We start from the raw sequence: 18790 nt of genomic DNA on the forward strand, positions 1-18790 counted from the left end.
GCTGTCCGATTGGCCTCCCTGCTGCTGCGGAGCCTGGGGCAGTCTGCTTGCCTCCACCCCGGAGGGAAGGGTAACATCTCTTGGGTCTGGGTGCCGTTTCCCCCTCTGGGGGCGAGGATACCTGGACCCGGGGTATAGAGTATGTTTGGGGAGTGTGATTGTGTGTACATGTCCATTTACGTTTATTCCTACGTTGGGTGAGTGCTGAGTGTTTGTATATGTGTGCATGAGGGTGGGAATGCATGTCTGTGTCTGTGTGTGCCTGTTTGTCTGTGTCTATATGTCAGGTCGGGTCTTAGACTCCACCTCTCTGGGAACTCCCAGGCCCTCCAAGTGTGGAGGCCTATCTCCCCTCACCACACTCCCTGTCGGTAACTGATGCCCTCAGACGTCGGTGTGTTGGTGGTTCTTGGTGTCCGGGGCTGGGCGCTCAGGTATGTACCAGCTCACTCCCGGTGACTACTTGGCGGGGCCTGGCGCCTGTTGCTCGGTCAGGCCTCTTCCGGGGCGCGGGGGGCCCTCGGGCCTCCGGCCTCTGTGCCTGCGGCTCGGTTCACTCTGGCACAGCTGGCTGCCGGCGGAGCTGGCGGGCACGCCGGTGCAGCCCCCTCTAGCTTCTGCCCGGTGGCTACTGGGTGACCCCTCGTCTGGGGATCCTCAGCCCTTCCCATGAAGGTGGCACGGATGCCCCTCCGGTGGTCCTCCTTGGGCTCTTGCACTCTGGGGCCTCTGGATGTCTGGGGCCTGGATCTCCTCCATGCCTGCTTCATGCCCTGGGGGCGGGGCTATGGCTCTCTACATCCTCTAGCAGACCATTACATGGGGAAACCATTTGAATAGAAGCGCGCCGATCCACACAGGTGTGCACACAGGTGTTCACTGTTCGTAGACTTAAATCACACCTTTCTTGGCTGCTACTTCAAAGCACATTGTGCGCTGTCTGTCCTGCGTGCTGCACAACAACATTCAATATTTAGTATTTACTGCTGTTTACACTTAGCTAGATTAATGCGATGGTGTTGTGTTTAGTATATTGCTTTGTTTTGGTTTTTTTTGCTTGTTTTCTCTTTTTCTCTCAACAGGTGATCCCGGAGATATTTTTTTTCCCTTTCTCACTGTCCCTCTCCCCTTCTGTTTTTCTTTTCCTTCCTCTTTCTTTCTCCCTTTCCTATCCCTCACTCATGTCTGTCCCGTCTGTAACAACTGAAAATAAAATAAAATAAATAATAAAAACAAAGGTCGATCAAATGGACCAATACGGCAATGCCGTGATGATCCATTTGACAAAATAAATCCATTGGGTATCCTTGTTGGTCTTCAGACAACAATTCTGACGGCTAAAGAACCAAATGGGACAGGAAAAAAAAAAAAATTCATTATTTTTAAACAGTGCACTGAGATTATTGTTTGGCAATTTTCTCTTTTTCAAGCAGGCTGCAAGATCGGGATCGAAAGCGCTACACAACATGTTGAACAATCGCAAAGTGAGCTTCTCCAAAATTAAAATGGGCTCGGGAGAAAGCCACTTATGGGACAATCAGAGAGCGAGTCCCTGTCTTAAAGGATTCAGCGAGGTAATCCAGTCTAAATTCTTTTTCTTTTCTTGTTTGGCCTCATATTGCTGGCAGTAGAAACTTAATGCAACACGAGAGGTTCTGCAGTTAGCAGATGCAAGATTGCCCCTCCACCTTGACGTGACAGAAGGGTGGATGTATGTATGTTTCTTTTTACAGGCTCAGAAAGGTGACAGCAACAGGTTGCATGAGCTTTTGAGCCGTGCTGACTTAACCTTTTAAATGCCACTTTCTGTGTCTTTGTGAATTTACCAGCAGTGTGTTATTCATGACCTTGCATTGCTTACAGTGCAGAGGTCACTGTGAGAAAGTGTGCATACAGAGGCGCTGCACTAACATTAATTACTAATTTAATGGAAAACTTCCACAACACATCCCAGATGTTTCCTGGAGGAACTGTTGAAAGATTTTGGATCATCAGCAATAACATCTGCACACGACACTTCCTAAAGTGTTTCTTCAGCTGATCACAGCTGCTGATTAATGACTTGACATTATAAATGATTAATATGGTTTAATGTGTTTCTTCATTGTGATTCAGTGTAAAAAGAAGATTAAAAAAAGTCACCGAAGCCAAAATTACATTTTGTTGCATCATAAAACGGGACAGTTGAATACAATACAACTGGCATAATTACATGTAATTAAAGTCATGTTAATCTTTTTTAAGCTTTGAAAATATGGAAATAATTCATAAAAGCATTATTTAAAAAAAATATGTAATATAAAAACATACAATTTGGTGAAAAGGAAAAACACCACCAGGCACTCCAAGAAGACTGGGCAATATAAACTGATGTTCAGTACATACGCAAAATAACAATCAAAAACTATTCCCCAACCCAACAGTACATAGACATAACTCTTTATTCCACCAGTGACACCCAGCATACAATCTTCGAGCTGGGAGGATACCAGTATACCCACCCACCTTACCAGGGGTAATTTCACAGAATCATTTCCCATCAGAAAGGTGACACTCTATGTCCCTAAATCCATTCAAGCAGCCGGTGATCAGACCACCAAGGACTCCACCTTTTTAACCAATTGTGACTTCTTGAAGCGTTCACCAACCCAACAGCACTGTCTAAATGCACGTGGCTGGTTGGATCAACCACTGTGTCAAACACCATCACTGACAAATGGTGGTATGCATGATATTCCCCCTTTCTCATACCCTAAATTGTAATTTCGATTCCTGTCACTGACTTCTCATACCTTATTACCTCCCAATAATTACAGAATAAAGAATAGAATAGAAGAAAAAGTAGAATATTAACAAAAATAGAATAATTTTAAATAGTCAACACCCAACGCCCCAACCAGACATGCTAATGGAGGAGAGAATTTGAGAATGGAAGAGTTGAGGCAACAAGTATTCAACCTAATGAGACGTCTTTGTATTGGAGCAGACATTTTAAATAATATCTTGTTTCATACAACAACATCATAACTCGTTATGTTATAACCTAACTACAGCTGTAGCTGGTTACACAGTGTGTCTTCTGTCCTGTCTTCATCCCCACCCAGTCATGGCAGATGGCTCCGCCCCTTCCTGAGCCTGGTTTCTTTCTGTTAAAAAGGAGTTTTCCTCCCCACTGTCACCAAGTGCTTACTCATGGGGTGTGGTGATCTGTTTGTTGGAGTTTTCTCTCTATGCATTATTGTGGGGTCTTTACCTTACAATATGAAGCACCTTGAGGTAACTGTTGTTGTGACTTGACGTTGTATAAATCAAATTGAATGGAATTAAATTTGTATTTTTAAATTCAGAAGTAATGGTGCCCATAACACTTTTTATTATTAAGGATATATATATATATTTTTTTTTTTAAATAAAGAGAGATTATGAAGCGTAATAATTATTGTAAATGATGTGTGACAGGGTTGTAACAGCTTGGTAAACAGACCTACGGTGATCATGACGCACTGCACTTGTTTTTGTATTTCTTTTTTAATTTGCTGGTTTCTTTTTCATGCCGTTCCTGCAGTTTCTTCAGCTCGTCCTGAAGATGTTGCTCTTTGTGGCTGGACAGGTCATGTAACAGTGTGTAGTCACTTTTTTGCTCTTCGTTCTCCTTCAGGACTTTGCTGTATTCTTGCCTTATTTCCCTGATTTGCTCATCATACTTTTCTATCAAAGCTTCAAAGTCCTTCGTGTATTTCTCATTGAACTCATTGAGGTCTTCAGCTTGTTTTCTGGCTTCTCCTTCATATTTCTCTTTCATACCTTTGATTTGTTTCTCATACTTTTCTTCTAGATCTTCTCTCTCTCTTTGTTCCTGCTCTCTTCTGATTTTTTCTTCTTCTCTTGTTTTCTTTATGTATATTTCGTTCTTCTCCTCATATTCTTCTTGGACCTGTAGGAGCATTGCTTGTTCCTTCTCTCTTCTCTGACTGTCTTCTTTGTACTGTTTGTTCCACCACTCTTGTCTCTCCATTTCCCAAGCATGCTGTTTCTTTCTCATCTCTTTTCTAGTTTGTTTCAACTTTCTGTCAGTGATTTCTTTGGATTCAGACTCAGATTTTATTTTTTCCTCCAGAGCTTCAAGTTTTTGTTCCCATTCCTGTTGTTGACTGTCCTCCAGTTGTCTCCTCTCTCTGATCACGATTTCTCTTTTTTCCATTTCTTTTTTTTGGTCTTCCAGCACTTTATTTAATTTTTCTTCCTTTTCTTTGAGTTCTTTTTCTCTCCTTTTTCTCTCCTCTTCAGTTTCAGCTCTCTGTTCTTCAAGTCTTCTTTGCATTTCTTTCATGTGTTCCTCATGTTTCCTTTCAAGTTCTTCTCTTTCTCTCTTCATCTTATCGTCCATCTCCTTCAGGATCCTCTGCATTTCCTTCTGTATCCCTGCTTCAGCCTCTTGCAGCATCTCATTGGTGTAGAAGCTTCCTCCGTTATTCTTCACCATGGTGTCAATCTTTGTTATCAGCTCGCTGACTTGTGTACGGTTTTGTTTGTCACGGTTCTTGAACACGTGGTATCTTCCTCCACAGTCAGAAATCAGCTTCTTGAAGGAATCATCACATTTTTTATCAATGTACTCATCAATGGTCTGATCATCAGCTTCCAGATCGTCTCCTTTGGTTAAAAGAATGATGGTGAAGTTTTCTGAATTCTTCCCAAAGAATTTCTTGATCAGTTTCACCGTCTCCTTCTCCTCTGCTGTGAACCTGCCGATCTGTATCACCAGCAGGAAGACATGTGGTCCTGGAGCCAGAAGACTGACACATTTCACCATCTCCTCATGAACTTCTTCATTTGACAGAGTTGTGTCAAAGAGACCAGGAGTGTCGACCACAACAACAGGACGACCGCCCACTTCACTCTGTGCTTTCTGACAATATTCAGTAACTGACTTCTGATTCAATTCAGCTTTAAACTCTCTGCTTCCGAGAATTGTGTTTCCTGAAGAGCTCTTTCCACAGCCAGTCTTTCCTATCAGGACAATCCTGAGACAGCCTGAGCTCTGCTTCTCATCGTCACCTGTAACAACAAGAACTGATCTCACTTTAAATATTCCAACAGTGCTAGTGAGTGAGGTCTGATTTAGCACAAAAAAAAACTCATCGATTTTACTGTACAACATTTACGGTCATGGCAAAAAGAAAATACAACCCCCACAAGTTTGTACATATACCTGAACGCTACTCCAACAGAGGTCGATTATCTTGTTAATAATTTCACCTCCTCACTACGTACGACTCTGGATACTGTAGCTCCAGTGAAAACTAAGGTCTCTAATCAGAAGCACCTGACCCCGTGGTATAATTCTCAAACACGTACCCTAAAGCAGACGACTCGTAATCTGGAGAGGAAATGGCGTGTCACAAATTTAGAGGATCATCATTTAGCCTGGAGAAATAGTTTGTTGCTTTATAAGAAAGCCCTCCGCAAAGCCAGAACAGCTTACTACTCATCACTGATTGAAGAAAATAAGAACAACCCCAGGTTTCTCTTCAGCACTGTAGCCAGGCTGACAAAAAGTCAGAGCTCTGTTGAGCCAACCATCCCTTTAACGTTAACTAGTAATGACTTCATGAACTTCTTCACAAATAAAATTTTTATCATTAGAGAAAAAATTACCAATAATCATCCCACAGATGTAATATTATCTACAGCTACTTGTAGTTCCATTGATGTTAAGTTAGACTCTTTTTCTCCAATCGATCTTTCTGAGTTAACGTCAATAATTACTTCCTCCAAACCATCAACGTGTCTTTTAGACCCCATTCCTACAAAACTGCTCAAAGAAGTCCTGCCATTGGTTAATTCTTCGATCTTATATATGATCAACCTATCTCTAATAATCGGCTATGTACCACAGGCCTTCAAGGTGGCTGCAGTTAAACCTTTACTCAAAAAGCATCTCTAGACCCAGCAGTCTTAGCTAATTATAGGCCAATCTCCAACCTTCCTTTCATATCAAAAATCCTTGAAAGAGTAGTTGTCAAACAGCTAACAGATCATCTGCAGAGGAATGGTTTATTTGAAGAGTTTCAGTCAGGTTTCAGAGCTCATCACAGCACAGAAACAGCTTAATCTTTATGTCTTTAAGACATAAAGATTAAGCTGTTTCTGTGCTGGGTAGGGTGGATGGCCGCTAACTTTCTGCTTCTTAATTCAGATAAAACTGGTCATTGTACTCGGCGCTGAAAAGCTTAGAAATATGGTATCTAACCAGATTCTTACTCTGGATGGCATTACCTTGGCCTCCAGTAACACTGTGAGGAACCTTGGAGTCATTTTTGACCAGGATATGTCCTTCAACACACATATTAAACAAATATGTAAGACTGCGTTCTTCCATTTGTGCAACATCTCTAAAGTTAGAAATATCCTGTCTCAGAGTGACGCTGAAAAACTAGTTCATGCATTTATTACTTCCAGGCTAGACTACTGCAATTCATTATTATCAGGATGTCCAAAAAACTCCCTGAAAAGCCTTCAGCTAATCCAAAATGCTGCAGCAAGAGTCCTGACAGGGACTAGAAAGAGAGCAGATTTCTCCTGTTTTGGCTTCCTGTTAAATCCAGAATTCAAAATCCTGCTCCTCACATACAAGGTCTTAAATAATCAGGCCCCATCTTATCTTAATGACCTTGTAGTACCATATCACCCTATTAGAGCACTTCGCTCTCACACTGCAGGCCTACTTGTTGCCATTCCAACTTCCTCAGAGTTTGGTAGCGAGGCTCCAAATACACACAGCCGCTCTATCACGTGACCACACTGCTCCAACGTGCAACGGTTATGAGGCGAGTTACGCAGTGTCGCAAGTTTTGTGAGGTGCTTTTTTGATATTTAATGGATCGGATTATTTTTTTATTTCTCTCAGAAATCCGATCCAGTAATTTACGTCAGTCGGTCCATCTCTAGTTATTACATGGCTTGATTAAGGTACACATTAGGCTGACATCTGGGAGAGATGAAAATAGCCAGAGCTGAAACTTTGTGTAAGCACATTGTGTGGGCCTGATCCGGGCCATACCAATTTTGCTATTTGGGGAGATCCATCATCTTTCTGTTGAGTTTCCCCACACTTGTTTGGGTTTTCTCTGCATAAATCGTCTACCACAGTTTAAAGCCTACATACCAATTAACCTAACATGGGTTAGACCTAAAAATTCTCTTTTTCTTTATATGTATAAGACTTGTTTGCCTTTGACGTTACAAACAAAACATCTGTCACTATAACTGGGTTTCAATAATGCAAATGGTGAAATATACTGCAGTAACTAGAATTAAAATACTTACAACCAGCTCTTGTCTTTGTTTTCAGGCACCTGACCTTATCCTCCAGTGTGGTGATCTTATCCATATATGCACGTGCAAAGGTACTCATTGTGTAGTTTTGTGGTTTGTCCCACATCTTCTCCACAGTCTCCAACAGCTGTGGGACCTCATGTGTGCCTTTGAGCACAACATATCTTCCCTTAAATCTTTCACAGAGATCCTGAAGGTTCTTATTTTTCTTTACAAAGTTAACAAAAACTGGATCTGTAGGATCTGAGTCCACAGTGAACAGAATCATGGTGAAGTCATTGACTCGAGAGCTGAATGTGTTCTGGATGGTCTCTAACTCGTCCTTGTCTTCATCAGTGAGGGGAGCCACAGGTAGGACCAGGATGAAGGCATGGACACCCTCAGGATCACAGAGGGAGATACACCTGAGTGATTCCTCCATCACTGCCTCCTGAGGTTTTCCATACAAGGCAGGCAGCTCCACCAGGGAAACCCAACGTCCACACACCTCTCCCTGATGTTTAACACACTCTGATGAGTTGGAGGCTGAATGAAGCTCAGTCTGACCTAAAATGGCCTTGGCTGCTGACGTCTTCCTTGCTCTTCTCCCACACAGAACCAGGTTTAAAGATGGTCTCTTGCTGTCAGACTTTGGGCTCACGGCCTCTTCAGTGAATGTGAGGAAGTTTCCTTTGTTTTCATGTGTGATGTTTTCGATCTTCCTCATTAACACATCGTGATTATTTTCAGGCATTTGATACATTCTTTGTCCACAGTCTGTAAGAAGTCTCTGAACATATCGATTATTGTCATTCATCTCATGAGTCAGCACCACCATCGAGTGTTTAAAGGCATCTTGACCAAACAAACTCAGGATGATCTTCAGGGTTTTTAAGTATCCTTCATTAAACTGAGTTGGTTTCACTAACAGCAGCAGAACATTTGGTCCAGGGACACAAAGACTCACACAAGTTTGGATTTCTTCTCTTATTTTTTTCAGAGGCAGGCTAAAGATATCTGGAGTCTGAACCACTGTGATCTCCTCACTGGTTGTAACTGCACAATGCCTGATCATGTTCAATCTTCTAAATTGTGATGGTTTTCTTTCAGTGATGAAGTTGCTTAGTGATTTCTTCTTTTCCTCGCTGTTTCCAAATAACACAATCCTGGCTTTTGATGCTATAAAAAATTAATACAGAACATTAGTTATAAAACCACAGTGATGATAGTCACTGTATTCAGTTAATATAATCTATACCAGGGGTTGGAAAACTTTCTGATGAGGAGTGCCAACTAAAATTTCCTGAGAAGTTAATGTGCCAAATGATTGCATTAGAATAAATTTAATAACGCTCTGTATGAACAGTTACACACTATATACCGTATTTAAAAGAAATAGAAAAAGCTTATAAAAGACTTGCATAAGGGATAGAACATTATAGAGTTATATTTGTTGGCAGCTATCAGCGAATAGTTATCAGCTATTTTGAAACAAAAAAAAAGATTTTTTTTTTTTATCCATAACAACAAATGAACTGAACAACAGAAAATACAAATGCTATTTATGTTTTATTTTTATTTATTTATATTTTATTTGTATTTATGTATGTTTATGGTCTCCTCACAACAATGATAAGAAAAATAAACTGGGCCAATACAGCATGTTTGTTAATACAGAGACACATGTTAATGTGATCTCTGGTCTCCAAGTGTCCAGCATTCAGACCTGAGGATGTGAGAGAAAATCTGCTCACACAGATATTAGAGCCAAATACTGTCAATAAGGCCTCTGCAATGTTCTGAAGACAGTTAAACTTGTCAGGTAGTGACGTCCAGCAGGTGAACATGCAGCTCCATGAACACGCACAGCTGTGGATTCCAGCTGTGTTCGTAGTTCTGCAAACTTTGACCCCACAGAGTCGAGCTTTTCAGTTCAATCAGCTGCATTTCGATGTCCTCTGTGTCCAACCAGTTAATGTGAGACAAATCCAGCTGCTCATTAAAGCTTCTGGTTTGATCAGAAAATAAAACATTGGTCCAAACACCTGAAAGTCCCGAAAACACATTGTGAATTCTGTCTCGAATCTACGGATACATCCATGTATTTCCGCGGTGCTGATGCTGCGCTGAGCGGACAGTTCCAAAGCTTTTGAAGTGTCGGAGTGTAGAAATGTGTCCCTCTCACCGGTGAGCTAAATTATTTTTAGCAAATTACAAGTTGAATCTGGTAGTTGGGGTTGTTAGCTAAGTGCCACAGCTGGCACCTCCCATTGCCAGCTGTGGCACTTAGCTAACAACTGGCACGCGTGCCAGGGGTTGCTGACCCCTGATCTATAGCAATGGGAGGTCACCAGCTTTTCAAATATCTTTTGGCTCAGCTCCCTTAGAAGAGCCAGCTCTCACATTTGAACCTTCCATTTTAGCCCAATTTAGCTGTTATGAATGGTCTGTGTGTCTGAAACTAACTCAGTGTTTTCATAAAAGCCTTATATTTATGCATTTACCACTACTAGAAAGAACACAGGTTTCTTAAGCTTGCTTCTTAAAGCTTGAAATATTTTGTCCTTCAATATGGAAAATTTCTGAAAATTAAAATGGCTCTCATTTTTAGTCAGATCCTGCTCTTTTCCCATGTTCACTCCCATCAATCTGGCATTTAAATCTTCTGTGTTTCTCACCTGTACCACTATGTTCACTGTATTCAGAACGTTTGTCTGGTCAAAATGAAGTCATGCCACTGCCTGCACATATTTTCAGTAGGGCTGAGGTGGAACAACTGAAAACTTGTGTTTCCCTGATTCAACCTGTGTTTGGTGTTCGCTACAAAACTCTTAGAGCCTTCACAGGGACGCTGCCAGGGATTTGTGGCAAAATGAAACAAAAGGAATGATAGGAATCAAACACATTTATAAGTACCTAGTGAAGTAAACACGAGTTTATTAGATTAATCACTGGTGTAGAGGACTAATTGACTGTTTCACTGTTTTCTGGGTCCCCTGTGAGTCAGAAGTCCTTAGAATAACAAAAAACGTTACAAGATTATGCAACAGTTGACTTTTAGTAAATTCATTGCGCTATACCATATATGATGAACCATCTAAACAGCACACACACACACACACACACACACACACACACCTGTTGCATTCATGCTCACTAGTTTCGCTATGTGAAATATAGCGAAACTACGATACCATGAAAGCTGGTATATAACAGCGACAGACTTCCTCATTTCAGGTTTCTGCACAGTCTCTGTATGCTGTTACTCCTCTTGTAAGATAAAGTAAAGCTTTACACTGCTGCTTAGTCTGTTTGTCTTTTGGTTTTTCTCTGACAGACACACTGTCATCACTGCCATATCCTTGAACAATACTTACCACTAACTGTGGGATGAGCCATGATGGAAGAAACTAGCGTGAACTTTTCTCCCTTCAGAACAAAACCTCAGCTTGGACACTGAAATGAAAACAAAATCACAACATTAATTAGTCTACAAACATCCAGTTTGTAGACATCCAAGGTGTCTCAAATAAAACTTATATAGTCTTTTCCCTTAGGTTGATAAAACTCCAGGCTTTGTGGAACTGTGATTAGAACTTGATATTACTGGGGGTTTTTCCTCAAAGAACAGGGTCTTCTACAGTGTTTAATGCTGTAAAACTATCGTCAACCTCACTTGACACAATTTTTAAATAATGTGGTGGATTTATGGGCTATGTCACAAAATTTATTCATCCCAAGTTTAGTTTTAAATAGATCTATCTCAAACAGCAGTGAAGATCAGAGCAGCAGCAGTACAGGTATTATTATAATATTATATAGGATATAAGTATCCTTAGGATTTTGGCACCTCTCCAATCCTATTTTAACCTGTCTTCATAACAAAGTATATCCATCCCTCTGTTTACTTCCCCTGATGGGTGATGGAGCTGATCCTGGCTGTCGGGGGCTAGAAGTGGGGAGCATTTAATTTAGCTCAATGCTGAGGTCTTACTTTTCATTAAGGACAGAGGTCACATGACACTGGCCCTTTCTCAATTCTCAAGTACGCGAGTACGTACTCGCGTTCTCGGCGAGTACGTACTCGCCGAGAACGCAAGGGAGTACGTACTCGCCGAGAACGCGAGCACGGACTCGCGATTTGTACAATTGGAACAGCAGCGTACTTGATGATGTCACAGGTCTGGAGTTTTTACTGCCGTCCCCTCTTAATTTAACTGTGAGTAATATGTTATGAAGCTTAACTTTAATCACAGCCAAACCGGTTTACTCAGGAACAAATAAAACACTGAAATAAACCAAACATTAACATTTGGAGTGATCTAAGTGATTTATATATCATGTTTAACCTCAGTAGTGAAATCTCTATTAATAAAAATAGTGTACATGTACATACGTGTACATACCTAAATAAAACAAGCAGGTGAGATGTTAGAACGCTTTTATTTTTATTTTAGTGGACACTCAATACAATAGACAGCTACTGGGGTTTGTTTAACCTGAGTAGCGAAAAGACCGCGGGGGGGTTGAAAAAGTCCGCTGTTCTCGCCGGCTGTAATAATCCGCGACCTCGCTGTCTGCTGTGGAGCTGGCGGGTCACAGACGTCTCCGAAAACGTCGGAGCTCGTTTGGAAATATATGACATCTTGATAAATTGAGCAGATATTTGAAGTTTACACAGCTACATTCTCGCTTGAAAAGAACTTAAAAGTTTATTTTGTGACCCAGAAAGAGGAATATTTAAAAGTTTTTAGCCCCGCTCGTCCGCCATTGCCGCATTTGAGTTTTGGACGAAATGCATTCTGGGATATTTAGCTGTACCAAGTCCACACAAGTCACCACCGATGCATGCTCGATAAAACGGGCGGAGCGAGAACACATCCGGGACTTTTTCGCGTTCTCGGCTTGATGCGTACTTCGAATTGGAACAGTACTTTGTCTCCGACTGATGACGTATCACGAGTACACGAGAATGCAAGTACGCACAAGTACGCATATTGAGAAAGGCCCACTGTCTCTGACTCAGTATTTCAACTCTCGCTGACATTTGCAAATATATTTTGTGAAAGGAACCTGTGTCTGTGTCAGAGAGTAAATCAGGTAAATAAACAATAGTTCTTTCTTTTTTAATTAAATGGATGAATGTTGAAAATTAAACTGTGTGAAATGTATTTTAGCCTAACAAATAAACATTTGTATTTACATTTAATGTAAATCAGCTTTTAAAAACAAGCCTTGCTTCAAATGCAGTGAGTGGTCTCATTTGTAGATTTTCTGCTTAAACAACCTGACCTGTAACTTTAGCGTATCTGACCACATTACAGGAAAAACACTTAGTTAAAATTCTACTCACCCGTTGACTTCTTTGCTGCTTCCTCACAGCAAGACTGAAAAGTGAAACAAAAAAAAGTTATGGATCGAAAGACAGACAAATATGTCGGTGCACAGCTGGATGCGTTTTGCAACCATGTACTCGTAATACTCTTTGGAGCATTAAGTACACACAATCCTTTCTATATATCTATATCTCTATAAACAGTTTGCACACATTATCACTAAGCTCTGAACCTTTTTTTTTTTTTTAAATATCATGAAATGTACTCGTTCTTTTCATTTCATCTTAAATTTTTCTTTTGATTTTTGACTCACATTCTCACACCATTTTCTCTATAACATCAGGACTGGATTTAGCTGGAACAACTATATTTGTTGCGGCTCTTCCAACCTATGGCCGCGGCAGGCTAAACATGAGGACACAGATGACGCGCAACAATGAACACAAGATACACTTCTGTACCATTTTCTCCTTTTATTCCACATGCAACTGTCCAATATACAAATCAGCGCCTGGGATTAACTATTAAACAAATGCACAGACTGCACAAACAAATAACTACAACTCCCCAATAACTGCACTAATTACAATGCCAACTTACAACTTGGCCTATGGCATCAATTAGTGCATAAATATACATAAACCATCAAGTTACAGTCAAATGCATGAAAATAATTCAAGCTGCGGTCAACAGAAAGTTTTGCCTCATGCTCACCCTACCTTTCTGCTCATCAACATCAGGTGCGGTGAACCAACCACATTTATCATCTACCACACCCATGAGACACGCCCCACACCCGTGCACCAATACAGTGAGTCCATTTAAACCAACCCACATAATCAAAAAGGAACAACTCATATGGCTCCTAATTATTTTAGAGCAATAATTACATCATACTTACCATGTAGGAGACATATTGAGAAACATGATCTATCCTTTATCAAACATTCAAAGATACAATTTTAATTCAAAATAAACAAATACACATTAATACAAATAGACATTTGAAAAAGTCAATCTTCATGACTCTTCAGTTTCCTGTAGAAGACACACTTTAGTGATCGGCCTGTCCAAACAACCAGTCTTTGTTTTAACACGAACCTGACGTACAAGTCCATTACCATCAGAAATTGCTTCCACAATCTTTCCAGTCCTTCAAGAGTTACGAGGCGCAGAATCATCGACAACAATAACCACATCCCCAGGAATGAAGTTCCGTCCGATTCTCTGCCACTTCTGACGCTCTTGAAGCTGGGGCAGGTACTCCTTAACCCAGCGCTTCCAGAACAGGTCAGACATTTACTGTACTTGCCTCCATCGACGTCGTCCATACACGTCCCCCTTCTGAAACACTGTTGGTCTATTGTTCACAGTAGCCTCTGCCTCACAAAGAACTGTACAAAGGTCTTCTTCATCTAAATTCTGCACCTTCAAAATGGAATTTAACACCTTCCTGACAGACCTTATGAGACGTTCCCAAACACCGCCATGATGGGAACCAGCAGGAGGATTACAAATCCACTTTATGCCCTTTTGCAGCAGCATCTCATGAATCTGTGCCTGATTCCATCCTTCCACTGCCTCTTTAAACTCACGTTCACCACCCACAAGGTTCACAGAGCACACTTCTTCCAGTGCAACCTCCACGTCCAGTATTATGTCATTTCCTCTGGGAATATTCCTGTCCTGTTGCTGTCGGTTGCCACCGAACATGAACTCAAAGTCATCAAAGAAACTGGAGAAGATATCGCTGTGAAAGCTGTGGTGACCCTCTTTAAGCCCATACTCTCCATACATGTCATACTGTTTCCCTTTCTCCTTATCTGAGAGGACCTCATAGGCTGCCCCTAAGTCTGCGAACTTGTCCAGGGCTTGCGGGTCGTCTTGGTTTCTGTCGGGGTGTAACTGCAAAGCCAGCTTTCTGTAGGCCTTCTTGATGTCCCTGATTGATGCACTCTTGTGTTCATTTGCATCAACAGCATGAACTAAAATTGCCATTTTAATCTCTGGATCATTTAAAGAGATCTTTCCAAAATCAAGGTTCCCTGGCCAATTAATTTCAGGTTCAACGAGAAACTTTGGCCCTGACAACCAGGAATCATCCCTGACAAACTTCCGTTTAAGGCTCATAGCTCGCTGTTCTACAGCCTTCCTATTATTTGGCATTTTTACCTGATTGCACCTAAAAGGTAAACCAATGGTGTAATGACCATCGACCAACTTAACAGAGTCCATCACTGACTTCATAAACTGCTGATCTTCTCTAGACAAAGCAAACTGCTCATCCTGAACACATTCTGGAAAATCAGCCTTCATTTGACGTTCCCACAGCTCATCCAATCTTGCCACGGAAATCCTATTGACACTCACATCAAAAATGTCAGTCTTACAATCTTCTCTGAGAGGACCATTCACCGTCCAACCCAGCATAGTTTTTACTGCATAGGGACCTCCATACTGACTTCTAACAACCTCCCATGGCTCTAAAGCCCTGGGCACATTGGTCCCGATCAACAGGTCTACCCCGGAATTTATCTCCAGTGTCTTAATATAGCGCAAATGTGGCCATCTATCGAGATCTTCCTGTCGGGGAATATTACATTGATGAACAGGCATGCTTGTCTGAGTAAATAAGTCAGGCAGGTCACAGTAGTGATCCAAATCAGCTACTTCCAAATCTGAAACCACATAACTACTGACCATTTTCTCCTGACCCATTGTCCGCAACAGAATGCCAGTTTTCCTTCCTGAAAGATTCAGCCTATTCATGAGCCCTTCAGTACAAAAAGAAGCTGAACTCCCAGGATCTAGAAAAACATAGGTTATCAGTGACTGATTACCTTGCTTGGACTTCACTCTAACTGGTATTACAGAGAGCACTATTTTGCTCACTGGCCCCAGTAACACCTCTGCTTTGCACAGCACATGAAGGACATTCATCTGGTGGTTCTCCCCCTCCTATAGTTTGCACTGAAACACTTTCCCTCTGCTTGGAGTGGATATGTAAGAGTGTGGGGTGTTTCTGATTACAGACTTTACACAAGAGACGTTTCCTACAGTCCTTGCTTCTGTGCCCAATGCGCAGACAACCAAAACACACCATTCTCTTTCAAAAAAGATAATCTTTCACAGTGCAACTTTCTTTCAAATGAAGGACACAAATCCAACATATGCCCTGCTCCACAAAACAAGCAAACCTTGGTCACAACTGAACCACTCTCTCGCCTCACTGGCTCAATCTTCCCTTCCACCTTGGCCACTGTAGTAGCAAAACTACTCCGCTTAGCCTTAGGGTAAAACTGAGACTTACCATACCTCACCTCTTTTCTGATGGCTGTCGGAGGATCCTGTATATCTCCAAACAATGGGTCACTTGCGATCTTAACTTGCCTTTCGACAAACTCAACAACATCGCTAAAAACCACTTTACGTTGAAACCTCTCCTGCAGATCGCAGACAACATTCCTCCACTTATCCCTGAGCTTATAAGGCAACTTTTTTTTATAACTGTTTGCATATTAGCAGAGACATTCAACTCATGCAAGGACTCAACGTCCTCCATTGCATTACAACATTGCCTTAATAAAAACCCATATTCCTGCAAAGCCTTCACATCATCAGATTTTATAGGTGGCCATTTACTGACCCTTTCAATGTAGGCAGCAGCAATTTTCAGCGAATTGCCAAAATTCTCCTGGAGCAAAGATTTAGCTTTAGCATATCCATACTCAGCAGGCATATACTGACAGCTTCTGACCATTTCTCTTGGATGGCCTCTAGTGTATTGCTCGAGAAAATATAAACAATCCTTAGCACTGTGAGCTTGACTCTCCACCATGTGCTCAAAAGCTCTCATAAATGTTTGATATTGCAAAGGATCACCATGAAAGAACTGAATGTCACGCCTTGGTAGCAAAAACAGAGACTGCTGCTCAGCCAATAAAGTTGTAATTTTATTTTGTTTCTTCAAAACTGACTAGATGATCATGACCCTCACCACCTTGCGCTGTATGTGTAAGATGTTTTAATTGTGCGTGAGACTGCGCCATCGTCTGAGTAGTTGAAACTGCACCTGGAAATACTTGATATAACTTCGCCTCTGACTGTTCCAACGAAACGACCTCGGGCTGAGAAATATTTTTAACCTTGGGCCTCACATCCAATACCTGCGCTTGATGATCACTTGCATCAACACCCTGATACGGTCGCTCTGGTAACACAGGTTTGAACGTCGGAGCATTAGGATTTAAAACGCCTAAACTCCCCTGCTCTCGTTCTAAATACGAATTCATTCCATCAGATTCACCATTAACAGCACATGAGACTCGGGACATTTCAGAAGCTTTTAAAACATTCACCTTTGCTGCTGACGCTGCTATTTCAGTTTCTAAGTCAAGCAGCTCCTTTCTTTTCTTAAGCTGTATTTCTGGTTCTTCCAAAGCATGCTTTTCTTTCAACAACCTCTGTCGAACAAGAAGGGCAGCCATGTCAGCCTCTGCCTTTATGCGTGCTGACAAGGCAGATGAAACCATTGAGCCACTGAGTGATGATTCACTTTTCCTACAACTTCTGCTTCCAACATTAGAGATGCTATCACTTGGATTAACATCATCTATCGCAGCACCTTTACCAACATTCCCGGTGTGCCTAGAAGCACCAGAACCATTTCCAGCAGGTAATACATCAGAAGAATCAACACCAGGTGGATTTAAATGTGGCAAATCAAGCTCAGACACCTGATTTTTACTCTGAGGGTTTCCCTTTGCATCATGAAGCCATTTCTTTATCTCTCCCATAAACTCAGTATTATGTGCGCGCACACTTATAAAACAAGCAGTTTGTTTTTCTTGAGGAAGCAAAGGAAGCAAGGTTTCATGCAGACGAGTTGCCTCAATAAGCAACACAGACAAATTCTCTAACTGAGCCTGAACAGTGGAAATATCCTCAGATTGCTTTAATTCTTTAATAACCTTTATGACTTTTTTAATTTTATTAATCTTAGTGTGACGTTCTGTTTGCAGCCTTTCAATCTGATTCTCCAAAGCCTTAGTAGTTGGTTTCGGCTGTCTTTTCTTTCCATCCACATCACCACATTGTATTAATTGGTGTGTCTCCATTTTTTTCTTCAAAACATTACAAAATCCAAACGCTGAACTGCACCTTTGACACATTCCCTTCAATAAACCCTGGACACACAATTAACAGGAGCAATATCCCCCACTATCTGCCTATTAAACCTAACTAACTCAACCTAGTCTTCCGTACATACTAGCGGTGGGTATTTATGTACCTCCATACCGTCAGCTGTGAGGAAGACAAACTGTCTTAAACACAAACTGCGGCGGTACTCCCAAGCCAATGGCTTCAGCCGCCTGATGCACAATAACTAGAAAGTAAATCAGTACAACGCCTAATGCAGCTGTACTGCTGAAACCTAACAGGGGAACAAGACTCCTGAAAGAAATCTGTTTTGTGTAGCCAAAGGCTTAATCTAAAAGCTGGGTGGACAAAGGCAACAGCAAACTATAAAACTCTCACCAATAAAACTCATCTATATCTATCTATCTATTCTCCAATAAAACCTACAAACCTTTTCTGTTGACAATTTGTTGCGGCTCCTCCAACCTATGGCCGCGGCAGGCTAAACATGAGGACACAGATGACGCGCAACAATGAACACATAAAATACACTTCTGTACCATTTTCTCCTTTTATTCCACATGCAACTGTCCAAAATACAAATCAGCGCCTGGGATTAACTATTAAACAAATGCACCAACTGCACAAACAAATAACTGCAACTCCCCAATAACTGCACTAATTACAATGCCAACTTACAACCTATGGCATCAACCTATGGCATCAATTAGTGCATAAATATACATAAACCATCAAGTTACAGTCAAATACATGAAAATAATTCAAGCTGCGGTCAACAGAAAGTTTTGCCTCATGCTCACCCTACCTTTCTGCTCATCAACATCAGGTGCGGTGAACAGGTGAGTGCAACCACATTTATCATCTACCACACCCATGAGACACGCCCCACACCCGTGCACCAATACAGTGAGTCCATTTAAACCAACCCACTTAGTCAAAATAGGAACAACTCATATGGCTCCTACAGTATTAATATT

At 41.4% G+C, this 18790-nt stretch overlaps 2 protein-coding genes across 2 annotated transcripts in view; both read right to left on the minus strand.

Annotated features, from left to right (window-relative positions):
- The window catches only part of LOC146506120 (GTPase IMAP family member 2-like), a 126549-nt gene that overhangs the window by 30037 nt on the left and 77722 nt on the right, over window positions 1-18790 (minus strand). The window lies entirely within an intron of this gene.
- On the minus strand, window positions 3074-12790 carry LOC146506122 (GTPase IMAP family member 8-like). The gene is made up of 4 exons (XM_085179993.1): window positions 12671-12790; window positions 10695-10773; window positions 7330-8496; window positions 3074-5058 (listed from the first exon to the last, which is right to left on the minus strand). The coding sequence occupies exons 2-4, from the start codon at window positions 10714-10716 to the stop codon at window positions 3494-3496; spliced, it is 2754 nt and encodes a 917-aa protein (XP_085036119.1). The 5' UTR covers window positions 10717-10773; window positions 12671-12790; the 3' UTR covers window positions 3074-3493.

This window comes from Neolamprologus multifasciatus, chromosome 12 (assembly GCF_963576455.1).
Source record: "Neolamprologus multifasciatus chromosome 12, fNeoMul1.2, whole genome shotgun sequence".
NCBI lineage: Eukaryota > Metazoa > Chordata > Actinopteri > Cichliformes > Cichlidae > Neolamprologus > Neolamprologus multifasciatus.